Below are 16,077 nucleotides of genomic sequence, written 5' to 3' on the forward strand. Positions count from 1 at the left end.
AGAGAAAGAAGAATTAATTTAAAAAGGACAAAGAGCTCAGCAACCAAAGAAGAAACATGAGTCAAGATTACCTTATTTTGATTTAACATTTCTTAATCCTAATCCAACTAAAATCCAGCCACAAGGAGGGTTCCCCAAAGAAATTAGGACACTAAATAAAGGATTCTAGAAGCCTTAATCTCAGCCACAAAGGGGTGTCACTCCACCTTTCACCTTCCATGCCGTGCCATCATCATTGTCCCCTCCATGTTCCCTCCTTGCACTCATTTGATGCACCATTCCACTTCCTTTCCTTTGTCCACCATATGCACAATATTCTTGTCCACTCATTTGCACTCATTGATGCACCACTCCTTCACCTTTCCACCCATGTCGTGCATCATCATCATTGTCCCCTTCATGCACTCATTTCATGCACCATTCCATGCACTCATTGCTGCACTATTCCTTGTTCCCTCCATCATATCAGATTTCATGCATCATTTCATCACCTTAACCTCCACTCCATGCACTCATTCTGCACCATCACTCTATTTTAACTCCCCATGCCGTGCATCATTCATGTCCCCTTCAATGAATCATTTCTGCACCACTTCATTGAATCATTGCTGCACCATCCCTCACCTTTCACCCTCCATGCTGTGCATCATTAACCTCCCATCCTTGCACTCATTGCTGCACACACCACTCCATTTTCTTTCCCTAGCTGTGCACTCCTTCTATAAAAGGAAGTGTGTGTAACAGCCATAAGTGTTCAGATTTTGATCCATCCTCCACCATCATTCAACACAACCAAAAACACATCAAACCATCCCTTGCTGCATCTAACCTTCATCCATACATATCCATTCATCTTCTCAGCCATTCTTCCATACAAATCACCACCCAAACCTTACACCAAACCTTGTGACGTGAGTAAAGAAAGAAGGGAGTACTCTTGGATATTCAAACTTGATTGTTGAAGCATTCAAGGTGTAATTCGTTCTATATTTACAATGTTTAAATTATTTTTCTTTTGTTTTGCTGTAAACATAAGTGGCTAAACCCCTCTTGGCTAGGGGTGATTTCAAAGCCATGATTATGTGTGCAATATGATTTGATAAATTCCAGTTATGAATTATTGAATCATGAATGCAATTGGCTTAACTGTTTAATTGATAACTTATTTGTATTTGTTAATTGAGGGTCGACACTTAATTGGCATGCATAAATCTGATGCTATAGTATAAGGAAGTTTCACATAATCGTTACAAACTTATATTCATATGTAGTGAAGGTTGTTGATCACGATCGCGTTAAGTTTAATTCCTAGCATGAGTGACATGATGTCATAGTTGCAAGTGCTTTGTCAATGCTTATGATTTTCATTGAACGTAATGATCTTTGATCGTATCTCTATTATGATGTCATGTAGGGAACTTTTGAAGAATACTTTGGGTTGTCGAATGATGTCATCCAATCTAAAAAGAAAGGAAAATCTGAGGGTTAACTAGTGATGTCACGATTAATTTGGAGCATTGTCGTTCATAATTCAATGAAGTAGTAACTGGAAATCAAGTTGTTTGCATACATGTCTTGTGTGGAGGAAAAGCCTCTAGTTATCCCATCATCCATCTAATTTCCTAAAATTGTTTTCAAACCTGTTTTTAAGTGACAACATGTTTTGTTATTTTAAGTTCGTCCAAAACAAAACCTTCCCCCCTTTACTTTCTTGTTTCAAATTGTTTTAAACTTGTTTTGTTTGTGTTCTAAGTGTTTTGAGTCAAGCCCAAACCTTACTTTCGTCCAAAATTGTGTTTAGTGTCAGAAACTGCCTAGTTGGTGTTTTTAGGCAGTTTTGAGTGTTTTTATCTTATTTTGAGTCTTGTGAACTAGTTTTGAGTCTTTTGAATCTATCCTATCGTTTTTAAGTTTGTTTTTGTGTCTTTAAGTCAGTTTAGAATCAATTAGCAATCCATCCTAATCCCTGGCCTAGAACGATCCCTACTTATACATATACTACAATTGTCAAAAGAGGGTTTAATTGTGTGTTAAGTATAATTTTCACATCAATGGTCTGAGACCATCTCCAACCATGGGCTAAATGCCAAATTTTCCTCCTATTCCCCCCCCAAACCCAACCCAACCCAAGCCAAAATCTTTGGGCTAAAAGCTAAAAGCCAAACCTAAGCCAAATTCCCCTCAAAATTTAGCCCAAGATTCAGTGTGGGCCTCACCGAAATGAGTGAAACCTGGCATTTGTGCGCCAATCCCCCCCCCACCCACTTGCCTGACGCGCATGATGCGCAACCCTTCGACAGATAAGGCCCCACCCATGTGGGCCTGTCGGCCACCTTTCCCAGGCGCCCCAATGGCTACTTTGATCCGACGATTGCGATCAAAAGGGCGTTGGTTGATCCAACAACCTAGATTCAAATTTATATATATTTTTTTATATTTATATATTTATTGAATCTAACGGCTGAGATTGAATATAATCAAATCTAATGGTAAAAAAAAGATCTAACGGCCCAAATTTAAATCCAACGACTAAAATAATTAAAAAAATTATTTAACTCAAAATTTATCAAAAAACTCTGTAGATACCTATGTATTTGTTCAAACATCCACATAAAACTCACTTTTCTCATACAATTATGCTCTGACATTGTGAAAGGGGTTCATTCCCGCTCACATGCACACTTTTGCATTTAGTCACTTTTATGTTTAAATTTATTCATATTTTCCACATCACTACACTATTGGTTTCGTCACATTTTTGGTGTTAGTCAACACAGTTCGATTCGGAATCCAGGTGGACATTCTGGGTAGGGGTGTGTCATAGAATATTTTGTACAATGAGCAGTTCAACATTGCTCTAAACTTGCTAAACATTCTAAACCCCGCCCTTGGACACCTATTTTGTTCCTTATTGTAAGTGGGATTGTAAATAGATTTCCACATGTATGTAAATAGTATTGTCTATCGTATACATATTTAGAACTTTCTACATATTTTATATGATTTTAAAACTCACAGCATAGCGGGGGAATTGCTAGGTTCATCTAAGAATTAAAATTTAGTAAATTGTTACACAAATGATATTGAGGAAGAGAGATTCGAAAGAGAATCCTGGGTGCATGGTAAACAATTTTAACCATTTAAATTACAAGTTTTGTGCAAAGTTTAGTATCTTTGAAAAAGATCTTGTGTTGTTAAAAATTGAAAATCTAGTCAGTGGTTACATACTGCTGAAGAATACAAGAATCTCAAGCTGAAAAGGTGAAAGGATTAAAATACAATATATAATGATTGATTTCATTCATAACAGACATGTTTTTTTGTAGGCAGTAAAATGTGCTTTGGAAGCGATATCAGTATGTTGTAATAAATAGTTGACATGATTCTCTGAAATCTTGGCATGATATTTGAGCATGTTGATTTACTGCTTTGTATTGCTTATGCACTTGAATGATCTGTGGCCAACTAGGCCACTATATACTAGTCCCACATGAATAAGCATGTTGAAGAATATATAAATTCTACATTGGAAAATTGATTGCATAAAATACAATATATGATCAGTAACACTAGTTTTACACCGTTGTCGTGTGTGATAAAGCTCTTACACGGATTTTTCGGTTTCTCCCATGTCCTATTGAGCTTCGGCCTTGAGCCGTTTGATGTAAGGGCTTCCAGTTCTCGTTGAAGAAGATTTACTTTGACTCCGGCGAGGGGTAAGATTGCAAAAAAAATCCGACGTCGGAGGCGAACGAGCCACCGTACAAAGGGGGAGGAATTAAGCCACCGACAGCCAGCCACTTGTACTCCTCCTCCCACTACAGCCTGGTACCAGCAAATAATAAATTACAGAAAATTAAGACTAAAAATACACAACAAACGTTGATAGAGACCACCCAACCGGTAGCGTACACGTGCCCCTGTTCAATTGGGCGTAACATTTTGAAGTCAACAAAGCAGCTCAATTTGGAATTTTTATAAACAACTGCATGCTTGCTGTTACGTTGCATTATTACAATCACATCATTTTTAAATAAATAAAAATAATTAGGAATGCTGTTATAACTAGGCGCATCTCTTCATGTAATAATCTTATTATTTCTCAACCACCATCCAAATTAACCAGGTTTTGTGAAATTGTTTGTGTAAATAGTAATGACCTTTTCGCCAAAAGAAACCACAATACAATTATTCAAAAGCGAATTCGATCAGGAATAGATTCACCTTAGTTCAAGGTGGGTCAGCTTACTCCTCTCAAACTCAGATATCTTTCATGGAAGAGTTGGGTGTTGTATTTTGAAAATCTTAGATTCTCTTGAAAGTCGTCCTCTAACTTCTTGACGAATTGCCACTATGGTCACTGGGCAAGGTAGTTGATAGCCTCATGCCTTTGTAAGCAGCATCTGCCCATAAGGCTCACTTGGAATATGTTGGCATCTGCCAACATACTCACTCTATTGACATCAGTCGACATACTCGCTCGAAAGTTGTTGGCATCTATCAACATGCTTGCAATATGAAATGACAAATGGCCTCAAGCCTACCAATTAAGGCTTGATGAAATGCCAATTTGCATGATACTCCGCCCAAAAAAATTTGTGCGATGTGCGAGTTATTCTTACTGACCTCTATAATCTTTCTTGAATCCGCCATTGTATACTATTATACACCTATTTACTATGATCGTAATGACTATTGATGATGGAGTTACTGTCATTGTATTGGTGTTACATAGAAGGGGAAAAAAAGAAGAGATAGTCCATGTTTATTTTGTCATGCTTTTAGATAATCTAAGATTTTATTTACTAGTTTTTAGTATGATGAGGATTTAATAGAATTCAATTCATGGTAATTACCCTCTAACTAAAAGCATTGAACTGAATGCCAACAAAAATATTGAGAATCTACATGAAACTTATATAATTTCTTTTGTACAAGCAATAGTGAAGGGATGAAAGCTGAAATTTTCAAACGTTAAAACTACATAAACATGTGTATAATATATGTGATTTTTAAATAAAGTACCACAACATGGAATTCATGTATTATACATGTTTTTTTTTCTTTGGTACAAGGGCTAATTTTATTACCAACCAAAACAAAATTCATATGGTAGATGCCCCAAAGAAATACACAAAGAAAACGCGGGCGTGCAAAACAAAACACCAAGAGCCCAACCAAAAGATTAGGCTCACAAATAGAAACAAACTAAAAGAAAAAGAAAATCCTATCCTTCAACAACAACCACCACAACACCTTTCGATCAGCACGAGCCATCGACCCCAACGACCACCATAAAGCAGGCTAAACAATGCCTCAGAGATGGAAGGAAGGAAAACTCCATCATCCAACAAAGAAATCTTGTCCGATTGCAGCCACCAAGTAGATAAAATAAAAAAGCAAGTAGTAAACCCACATGAATTTACTAATTACAAACAAAAAAAATGCATAAATGTATAAAGATAAACCAAAAATAAAAATACATTTTGATATTAATACGATTGATACGATAAAACTAAATACAATATCAAAATAATAAAATGTGAAATACTTCATTATTAAATTGTCAATTTGAATCACTAACTTCGAAATTGAATTATAACATAGTGGAAAATAAAAAAACATATGACGTAAGACTAAAATGCTATGTCAAATGGTAGGTGCAAAAATATCATTTATATTTAACTCCCCCCATAAAAATAAAATAAAAAAATAAAAAAAATCTCCCAACAGAGGATAAAAAACAAGAAGAAATAATTCCACTCAAATAATAAATAAATAAATAAAAAAACACGTGAATTCAAGAAAAATGGGATCAGCAAGCTGGGTGTTGTGTTATGACAGCGGCAACCGGTCGATCCGGTAAAAATAAATAAATAAAAAAATACAGAAAATATAGTGATAAAAGGACACACGCAAAGAGAAAGGAAAGCTTGTCATGAGTAGAGAGAGAGATCAGAGATGTCGTAGTGAACGGGCGACGAATTTCACAGCTTCTTTTGCCTACACAGATCTCCCTCCTTTCTGATATCCCCAGACCACTGAATCGAAATCCCAACAAAGCTTAAGCATTGAGCGCGGCAGCTGCCATGGAAGCCAATGCAGGACTGGTGGCCGGCTCTTACAAGAGGAACGAGCTCGTTCGGATTCGCCACGATTCTGATAGCTCGGTAATTTGTGTTTATGGAGTTACCCATTTCGATATTTTTTATTATTTATGTTGTTTGGAATGTGGGTTTTGGCTTTTGTGTATTGTGTGGATCTGGTGGGACTTAGATTTCAGTGAATTTTTGTGGGTTTTTTTTACTGAATCGGAAGTGGGTAGGTTTCGGAATTGGATTTTGAGTGATTGAGACCAGGGGGAGGGAATATTGCAGTCAAAGTTGGGGATTTGAGTTTGGATTGGTCGAAGCTTTGATTTTTTGTTGAAATTTGTTTGCTTTCTGAATAATTAGGGAATGGTAAATGTAATTTCAGTCAGATCTTAGAACTGTTTGATCTTTGATGTTTGTAGCTGGATTTTCCGACACTTGTTGACAATCCAATCTAATTACTATTAGCTTTGTAAGGATTGTTTTGTAGTTTGATGGTTATCTTATTTTTCGACAGTCAATCTAAGATTATGATGCTTCAACCTCTATTCTCAGTGATCGCAAAATCGCAGTTGAATTAAGCTCAAATCCACTAAACAAAACTCCCCCAATGAAATATCAGCTTGATAACACGTCATCCCCGAGATCTGTTTTCATAACTCAACTGAGCTTTGAGCTGAACTGCTTGTTGTGCTTCGTGGTTTACGTTACAATGTCAGTTTAACTTATATTAATTTAACATTTCTTGAAATGAAATTCTGTATTATTGATGGTTTAGACTTTCATCATGGTAATTGTGTGCATTCTTGAGTTTCATTATTTCAACATATTGCTTTTAAAACAGAACCTCTTAATTTGCTAAAAGCCTGAAATATCCGCAGAAGTATCAGATTCCTTGCTACTTTTAATGAATTGCCTTTTAACGACTTTGTACTTTGTCATATGTAATGCAGTCCAAACCCGTAAAGAATCTGAACGGGCAGATATGTCAGATCTGTGGTGATACTGTTGGTCTTACAGCCACTGGTGATGTCTTTGTTGCCTGCAATGAGTGTGCCTTTCCAGTCTGTCGACCTTGTTATGAGTATGAGAGGAAAGATGGAAACCAGGCTTGCCCACAGTGCAAGACTAGATATAAAAGGCACAAAGGTTCACTTGCTTTTCTCATTATGTGAATAGAATTCCTACTGTTTTGACTTATAGATATAATTCTTGCAATGAATTTAACAAAAACTGATGTCCTTTAGGGAGTCCTCGAGTGGATGGAGATGACGATGAGGATGACATTGATGATCTGGAGAATGAGTTCAATTATACACAAGGAACTAGCAATGCCAGGCGCCAGTGGCAAGGAGAAGATGCTGATCTCTCATCTTCCTCGAGACATGAATCTCAACAGCCGATTCCCCTTTTAACCAATGGGCAGTCGGTAAGTGATTAGCAATGGAACTTCTTCATATCTCTCATTTATCACTAAAAGATTAAAAATAAAAAATTCAAAACTCTCATGTTCATGGAGATGAGCTGATTGATTCTCTAGCTCTTCTTTTAATTTGATACTACAAGTAAATCTGTGAACGGAAGTGTTCCTAGCTCCTCTATATCACTTGGGGTATTTCTATCTTTAGCTGAAATTACTGCTTGTAACTACAGCTATTATTGCAAGTCTTGTATGGTTGTGCATCTTGTTAATCTTTGTTTTGCACTTATGCTCATAATTTCATTAGGTGTCTGGTGAGATTCCTTGTGCCACACCGGACAACCAGTCTGTGCGAACTACATCAGGTCCTTTGGATCCACGACAGCCAGGTACAAATTAATTACATTCATACAAATTTCCTCTGACAAATGGTTTGTTTGAATAGTTATTTAATTCTGCAATTTATTTTTACAGTTCCAGTGAGAATAGTGGACCCGTCAAAGGACTTGAATTCTTATGGGCTAGGAAATGTTGACTGGAAAGAAAGGGTTGAAGGCTGGAAACTCAAACAGGACAAAAGTATGATGCAGATGACTAGTAGATACGCTGAAGGAAAGGGGGACATGGAAGGCACTGGTTCAAATGGTGAAGAACTCCAAATGTGAGCTTCTGGAGTAAAACTTTACTTAGAAAGCATTTTGCCTTTGCATTATAGAGAATGGGAATTAGAATTGTTTCATATGATGTACATTTCCTTGATAACGACATTGTCCTTTTTCTTTTGTCTTCATCTCAGGGCTGATGATGCTAGACAACCTTTGAGTCGCATTGTGCCTATTTCTTCATCCCATTTGACACCTTACCGTGTTGTGATCATACTCCGGCTAATTATTCTGGGTTTCTTCTTGCAATACCGTGCAACTCACCCAGTGAAAGATGCATATCCATTATGGTTAACATCAGTCATCTGTGAGATTTGGTTTGCTTTATCCTGGCTTCTGGATCAGTTTCCGAAATGGTTTCCCATTAACCGTGAGACCTATCTTGATAGGCTCACACTGAGGTTGGCCAACTTCACACAATCTATAGTTGTTGAGGTTTTAAAATTTGTTTCATTATCATTTTTATTTGCCTTAACATAGTTTCCACCATGCAGGTATGATCGTGATGGGGAGCCATCCCAGTTAGCCCCCATAGATGTGTTCGTCAGTACAGTGGATCCCATGAAAGAGCCTCCTCTGGTTACGGCTAACACTGTTTTGTCCATACTTTCTGTGGATTACCCAGTGGACAAAGTCTCTTGCTATGTGTCTGATGATGGGTCCGCAATGCTAACATTTGAATCCCTTTCTGAAACTGCGGAGTTTGCTAGGAAGTGGGTACCTTTTTGCAAGAAACACAACATTGAACCTAGAGCCCCTGAGTTTTATTTTGCCCAAAAGATTGATTACTTAAAGGACAAGATACAGCCTTCTTTCGTAAAAGAGCGTAGAGCAATGAAGGTGAGTGAATGCAAGTCCAATATGTTGCATGGGTTTCTAAAAAGAAGTTAATAAATGATTATTTCTTCTATGACCATTTCAAATAGGAGGATTATTTCAATTTTTTGCAAATCTTGCCTGCTTTAAATAACATAATTCATCCTTTTAGTGGTGCCTTACTTTTAAAGCAATATAAATCCCTATCTGGTTTTCGGCTTTAAAACATCAATTGATCACCTCTATAGTTTGCATTATTTATCATTCAAACAAGACGATTACTTCAATTTTTTGATAGGTAGACTCCGGATTATCAATTTCTTTGTTATCAAAACTTGAGTTTGACGCAAGTGCGCAAAAGGAAAATGAAAAACGGTGTTATGCCTTGGTAGTTATTTCTGTAATCTGTTCAAATAGTTTAAAATTTGAAATCGTAAGACTGATTATACCTAGGAGAGTTAAGGGATGTTTAGAGAGCAGATTGTGGTAAACTTACATACATATGTAGCACTATGAAGAGAGTCTAAATGCATATTGGTTTTGCCCACAGAGAGAGTATGAAGAATTCAAGGTTCGGATCAATGCCCTAGTTGCCAAGGCACAGAAGATGCCTGAAGAAGGTTGGACAATGCAGGATGGGACTCCATGGCCTGGGAACAACCCTAGAGACCATCCAGGAATGATCCAGGTACTTGCATTTTTATCTAGTGCTTTTGGGTTTCTACCTCCTCTTCTGTCTTTCATGCTAATTTAGTTTTCCATCATGTGGAAGAACAGGTCTTCTTAGGCCACAGTGGTGGCCTTGATACTGATGGCAATGAACTGCCTCGACTTGTTTATGTTTCTCGTGAGAAGCGACCTGGATTCCAGCATCACAAGAAAGCTGGAGCAATGAATGCATTGGTTTGTTTCCCCTCAAATTGATTAAAATATAATTGTTTTTTTTTTCTTAGCAGTAATGTTCAGTGGTTTGACTTGTTTGGAACTATATTTTGTCAACATTTCTGCTAAAGCTGGACAAATTCTAAATTGACCAGTTAGAACCCTCAATATTTCTTTGACCAAGTAAGGTCCTCAATGTTTTCTTTGCCAATTAGGATCCACAAAATTTCCTTGACCAGTTAGAACCCTCAATATTTCTTTGGCCAAGTAAGATCCTCAATATTTTTCTTTGCTAATTAGGATCCTCAAAATTTCCTTGACCAGTTAGAACTCTCAATGTTTCCTTAGCCTAGTAAGATCCTCATTATTTTCTTTGCCATTTAGGATCCTCAAAATTTCCTTGACAAGTTAGAACCCTCAATGTTTCCTTGGCTAACTACACCATGACACATTTTATGGTACAAAATGTCATTGTCTCTTAAACAAGTGTTGTAAGATAAGATTGTTCCCTGATGAATTGAAGTCGGTACCAAAACCATTTTGATTTTCTAACTTGGTTCACCATATGCCATGTAGATTCGAGTTTCAGCCGTTCTGACAAACGGTGCATATCTTTTAAACGTCGATTGTGATCACTACTTCAATAACAGTAAAGCTCTTAAGGAAGCCATGTGTTTCATGATGGACCCAGCTTATGGGAAGAAGACCTGCTATGTCCAGTTCCCTCAGCGATTTGATGGCATTGATTTGCACGATAGATATGCCAATCGGAACATTGTCTTCTTTGATGTATGTGCTACTTGATTTATAACCACCAATTAGTCAATTACTAATATCATTCTATGTGACAGTGTGGATACACTCTGGAAAATATATTCTTATTTCGTCTTACTTGCAGATCAACTTGAAAGGGCTGGATGGCATCCAGGGTCCAGTCTATGTGGGAACTGGTTGCTGTTTCAACAGACAAGCTCTGTATGGGTATGATCCGGTTTTGACCGAGGAAGATTTGCAGCCAAACATTATTGTCAAGAGTTGTTGTGGTTCAAGAAAGAAGAACAAGACTAGCAATAAGAAGTATATTGACAAGAAGAGGGCGGTCAAAAGAACAGAATCCACCATTCCCATTTTCAATATGGAAGACATTGAGGAGGGTGTTGAAGGTAGATTCTTATATTATCTTTTTTTCAAGTTCTTTTCTCCAAATATCTTGCCACGTACATTAATGTTGTAAGTTATTCATGAAAGTGCTTCCATCGCATGATCGCATCACATGTAACAAGGAAACTTTTAACAAGTTTGCTCATTTGACAAACCTTAAAAAGAAAAAGAAAAAAAAAAATCATTCAGAGTGTTATTGACCAAAATTAACAGAAAACCAAAATGATGTTTGATACATCCATGCTTTGCAAATTTGACTGAGATAACTTAATCTTCTGCAGGTTATGATGATGAGAGGACTCTTCTTATGTCTCAGAAGAGCTTAGAGAAGCGTTTTGGTCAATCACCAGTTTTTATTGCAGCCACATTCATGGAACAAGGAGGCATTCCACCTACAACCAATCCTGCAACTCTTTTGAAGGAAGCCATACATGTTATTAGCTGTGGATATGAAGACAAGAGTGAATGGGGAAAAGAGGTCAGTATAGCAATATAGGTCCTAGCCTCCCTTATTCCGAAAATACTTAATGAATGAATTTGTGATTTTAAATTCACAATAATTGACATTTTATTTTATCACCAGATTGGATGGATCTATGGCTCTGTGACTGAAGATATTTTAACTGGGTTTAAGATGCATGCTCGTGGTTGGATATCAGTCTATTGCATGCCTCCCCGCCCAGCATTTAAGGGTTCTGCTCCCATCAATCTTTCTGATCGTTTGAACCAAGTGCTTCGATGGGCCTTGGGTTCCATTGAAATTCTGCTCAGCAGGCATTGTCCCATATGGTATGGCTACAATGGGAAGTTGAAGCTTTTGGAGAGACTTGCATACATCAATACCATCGTTTACCCTCTCACATCCATACCACTGATTGCCTACTGTTTGCTTCCTGCCTTTTGCCTGCTCACAGAAAAGTTTATCATTCCTGAGGTAAGTACTGGTTCTGCGTTGTTCTTACTCAAAACAAACAAAAAAATACACGAGTTCTGCAACTTTTGAAAGAATTCATTAACATGATTCCTTGAAGTGTGCAAGGTTCGTCCCATCAATGTGGGATTCATTCTCAACAGCACTGTCATGGGACCTTTCTTTAGGCTTTTCACACTCTAGATTATCATTCTGGGCAGTCACTAAATTTGTTGAATGTTTAATTGTTTATGCAGATAAGTAACTTTGCTAGCATGTGGTTCATTCTGCTCTTTGTTTCCATTATTGCAACCGGTATTCTTGAGCTAAGGTGGAGTGGAGTCAGTATTGATGACTGGTGGAGAAATGAACAGTTCTGGATCATTGGTGGAACATCAGCTCATCTCTTCGCTGTCTTCCAAGGTCTCCTGAAAGTTCTTGCTGGGATTGATACCAACTTCACTGTCACGTCAAAGTCATCTGATGAGGATGGGGATTTTGCTGAGCTCTACGTGTTCAAATGGACATCACTGCTCATCCCTCCAACCACGGTTCTTCTTGTGAACATAGTAGGTATTGTGGCCGGTGTTTCATATGCCATAAATAGCGGTTACCAATCTTGGGGTCCACTTTTTGGCAAACTGTTTTTCGCCTTATGGGTCGTAGCACATCTGTATCCATTCTTGAAGGGTCTGTTGGGTCGGCAAAATCGTACCCCTACAATTGTCATCGTGTGGTCTATCCTTCTTGCTTCAATATTTTCCTTGTTATGGGTGCGCATCGACCCATTCACTTCAGACAAAACAAAAGCTGCAACAAACGGTCAATGTGGCATCAACTGTTAGTTCGTTTCAAGGACTAATTTTTTGGAACTGGCATCTCTCTCCACGCCATCTGTGTGTATATACTATATACAAGAAATCAGGTAAATTCGTCTACTGAACTTCTACGTATGGTCTCCACGTTCAGAAGGGAGTCGGGTGGAAGAACAATGAGAGAACGCCTTGTGTATCGGTTATGTTGCCCCGTTGTCAAGTATTTATTGTTTGCTATTGAAATGTGTTTTCTTGAACTTTAATGATCTTGTTCATTGATGTGCAGAATTATTGTTATGGTTGTTGTCAAGAGGGAGGATACAAAAAGCTATTTATTTCATTGCTTGGCCTGTATTTTTAGGACAAACTTTGTTTTGGTCGATGTATGCAAGCATTGTTACTACAATTGAAATACAGATTCTTTCATTAAACAAACAGCCTCTGTTACTAAGTTTATTTATTGAGCACATTTTCTATAATCTTACATCTACACTTATTTGGAGCCCATTTTTTATGCAATATGTTCACATGAATGATAATATGATGAAGCATGGGGAAAAACTTTGGTAGTACGACCTGACCAGTTGGACGAACGGATCCAAGCGAGTACTACGCAATACAACGTAACAACTTCCATTGCACATGAATTCACTGCTTGTTGAGAATGATTTCACTAGCTGATTGATTGGGTTGCCTTACTCTAGTTTTTCTCGATCATACCATATTACCATCATTAAAATAGCTAGAAAAAAAAAATTGATATGATTCTTTTCCATGGATAAATGTAGTTCACGAAAATGCATTGTGTCATGAACATCCTAATCGATCAGTTTCAATTTTCTTCACCTAAATTGGATTCAGTTTTACTTGATTGCAGTAAATTCGACTGTGTTGAATAAATTCCGATCTAAATATGATCTTCTTATGCATCCAAGTTTGAATGTTTCGTTGTGCAAGGGGTATGATATCCACATACTTTTTTAATTTTCGGTCGAATCATATAAATGAAAGAAGAATAAAAGACAAAAATTAAGCAGGAGTGTTTGAGAAGTAAAAATTGATGCGTGGATAACACACCCCATTGTGCAATTAGATTAACAATTAGTTCAAAGTTGAAAATCGCTTTTATTATTAAAACTTAAAAAGTAAGAAATTGGGAGGATAAAAATGTTATTTCAGCAAGATGAGTTTACATGTCCCACTTCAAACCAATTATGTATAATACGACAGCGTATTGACTTGCAGAAGCCACCAGAGAGAATTCGGAGGCACCGTTGAGACCAAATTAGGGTTTTGTCTTCTCTCTCAGCAGGACCAACCAAGAAGGAAGAAACAATGGAGGGTCTCGCAGAAGGAGTGAACAACTTGCGAATTACAGACGCATCATACAACAAGAAGAAGAATCGCATCCAAGTCTCCAACACCAAAAAGCCCCTCTTCTTCTACGTCAATCTCGCCAAGGTAACAAAAACCAAATGTCCACCTTTCTCCTTTTGAGAAACCCCATTATTTACAAAACCAAAAGCAACTGAGTTTTGAGTGATTCAGTGGTTTTATATCTGGATTTGCAGAGGTACATGCAGCACAACAATGAGGTGGAGCTCTCCGCTCTTGGAATGGGTATTGTTTTCTTCACCTTAGCCCGGTATTTTTTCTGGTTCGAGTGATTATTGGGTTGCAGATACTTTTGTCTTCGTTTTGCCTACTCTTTCTCCTCTCGCGAGTGTGGTTATGGATTAGAATCCTACTGCGGCCTAGGCATTGGCTTGTCCACAATTCTTTCTCGGCTATGTCAATTGTTGAATATGTTCGGTGTAATTGAGGTGAAGGCTTTGTATCTTTTTTGTACTAACTACTATGGCTTCCCAATTTGTTGTATATCTACAGCTATTGCCACAGTTGTTACCATTGCTGAGATTCTGAAGAACAATGGATTGGCTTTGGAGAAGAGTATGATTCTCGCGCCTTCTCGATACTCTTTTTTTTCTTTTCTTTTTGTTACATATTTATTTTGTGGTAATTGTTACTCATGTATGTTTTAACTTGCTGTTGTTATATACAGGAATCATGACTTCTACAATTGACATGAGGGAAGATGCAGGAGGGCGGCCCATTCAAAAGGCAAAGGTACATTTTAATCATGTATTAGCTTTGAAACTTTCTGGTATCTGCATTGGCATTTCATTAACCTAAGTCGGCAGAATGGGGACGTAATGCGCCAAAATTCAGGGTCCTTGAAACATTATTTGATGTTAACAACAAATCTTTCTTAGATGTTAGCAAGGTCTATGGGAACGTACTTCATCATTGTTTAACTGAAAATGGGGTTCATATTAGTCAAAAAGTGCTCATTGACGAAAATGAGGCACGTGCTTTTCAAAGTCTGCTTGTTTCTATATCTATACAATTACTTGTGTCTGCATGATGGTCGGCCCATTCTTTGCGGGTCATGGTGTTTGAGTAATTTATAGGTGCTTCTATACTTGAACACTTAAGTGCCGGCGCCAAATAATCGGACTGTCCAGATAGCTTATTCAATTTAGTTGAATTGTTAGACCTTGAAAGCAAAATGTGGGTTTAGTTTTGTTGGACCATAAGTATTTGTTTTGGTTGTCTTTTTGTTCAAGTGCTTGTTTAACCAGGGTTGATTCTACAGGGTTGTTTTTCAATTTAGTTATAAGTTTCAGGGCTGGTTTGCTCACTCTACGCTTTCATTTTCTCATAACTTGGATGATGTAACGATTTATTTTGGACATCACAATGCATTACATTACTTTAGTTAAGTAATTTATTACTGTACCTTTGTCTTGGAGATTGATGATGGTATCATATGATTTTCTTTGTTATTTAGATTGAAATACTGCTTGGAAAGTCAGAGAAGTTCGACGAGATAATGGCTGCTGATGCTGATGCAGCTGCTGCGGCCGAGGAAGGCATTGAGTATGAGTAGAGTTGAAATGTGTTGTTTCTGATATCTAGCTTGGTGCACGCACTAGTAGGTTTCTTTAAAACCAGTGGATGTCTTGACTTTTGTTACTAGATTCGTCTCTCTAGTGGCATTTTGTTTAGCTGCGATAAAATTTCTTTTAGGGATTGTTGTAGAAAAGCGTTATCTCTGCTACCAAAAGATTAAAATTTATTCCTAGGTTAATTATCTAAGCTAACATGTGTGTTAGGATGTTATGAATTTATTGCTTCTTTCTGCAGGAGTAAGGAATTAATTTAGCTTTCGCGATTTCAATGTAATGCACTGATGATAACACACTATTGGTCGGGAACTAAATCAAATGATATAATCAATTTACGTGTTATAATACAA

The 16,077-nt window shown here is 37.4% G+C and overlaps 2 protein-coding genes across 2 annotated transcripts; both read left to right on the forward strand.

Annotated features, from left to right (window-relative positions):
• The first annotated feature begins 5,897 nt into the window (after positions 1-5,897).
• Positions 5,898-13,193, forward strand: LOC126632003 (cellulose synthase A catalytic subunit 1 [UDP-forming]-like). The gene is made up of 14 exons (XM_050302214.1): positions 5,898-6,170; positions 7,046-7,241; positions 7,340-7,521; positions 7,820-7,901; positions 7,987-8,173; positions 8,309-8,575; positions 8,669-9,014; positions 9,541-9,678; positions 9,768-9,893; positions 10,449-10,661; positions 10,771-11,035; positions 11,315-11,511; positions 11,617-11,967; positions 12,201-13,193. Exons 1-14 carry the CDS (start codon positions 6,090-6,092, stop codon positions 12,786-12,788), a joined length of 3,219 nt encoding a protein of 1,072 aa, XP_050158171.1. The 5' UTR covers positions 5,898-6,089; the 3' UTR covers positions 12,789-13,193.
• Positions 13,194-13,982: 789 nt separating this feature from the next.
• LOC126633576 (uncharacterized protein At2g34160-like) lies at positions 13,983-16,077 on the forward strand. Its single transcript, XM_050304240.1, has 5 exons — positions 13,983-14,219; positions 14,330-14,378; positions 14,646-14,708; positions 14,821-14,885; positions 15,610-16,077. Exons 1-5 carry the CDS (start codon positions 14,094-14,096, stop codon positions 15,706-15,708), a joined length of 402 nt encoding a protein of 133 aa, XP_050160197.1. The 5' UTR covers positions 13,983-14,093; the 3' UTR covers positions 15,709-16,077.

This window comes from Malus sylvestris, chromosome 8 (assembly GCF_916048215.2).
Source record: "Malus sylvestris chromosome 8, drMalSylv7.2, whole genome shotgun sequence".
NCBI classification, from domain to species: Eukaryota; Viridiplantae; Streptophyta; class Magnoliopsida; order Rosales; family Rosaceae; genus Malus; species Malus sylvestris.

Excerpts from the sequence above, each read along its gene's own strand:
- LOC126632003 (XM_050302214.1), top strand. The coding sequence starts at position 6,090 with ATGGAAGCCAATGCAGGACTGGTGGCCGGCTCTTACAAGAGGAACGAG. Across the intron at positions 7,902-7,986 it reads TTTGGATCCACGACAGCCAG|TTCCAGTGAGAATAGTGGAC; the intron begins GTACAAATTAAT and ends TTATTTTTACAG. Across the intron at positions 8,174-8,308 it reads AATGGTGAAGAACTCCAAAT|GGCTGATGATGCTAGACAAC; the intron begins GTGAGCTTCTGG and ends TCTTCATCTCAG.
- LOC126633576 (XM_050304240.1), top strand. The coding sequence starts at position 14,094 with ATGGAGGGTCTCGCAGAAGGAGTGAACAACTTGCGAATTACAGACGCA. Across the intron at positions 14,220-14,329 it reads TCTACGTCAATCTCGCCAAG|AGGTACATGCAGCACAACAA; the intron begins GTAACAAAAACC and ends CTGGATTTGCAG. Across the intron at positions 14,709-14,820 it reads TGGATTGGCTTTGGAGAAGA|GAATCATGACTTCTACAATT; the intron begins GTATGATTCTCG and ends TGTTATATACAG.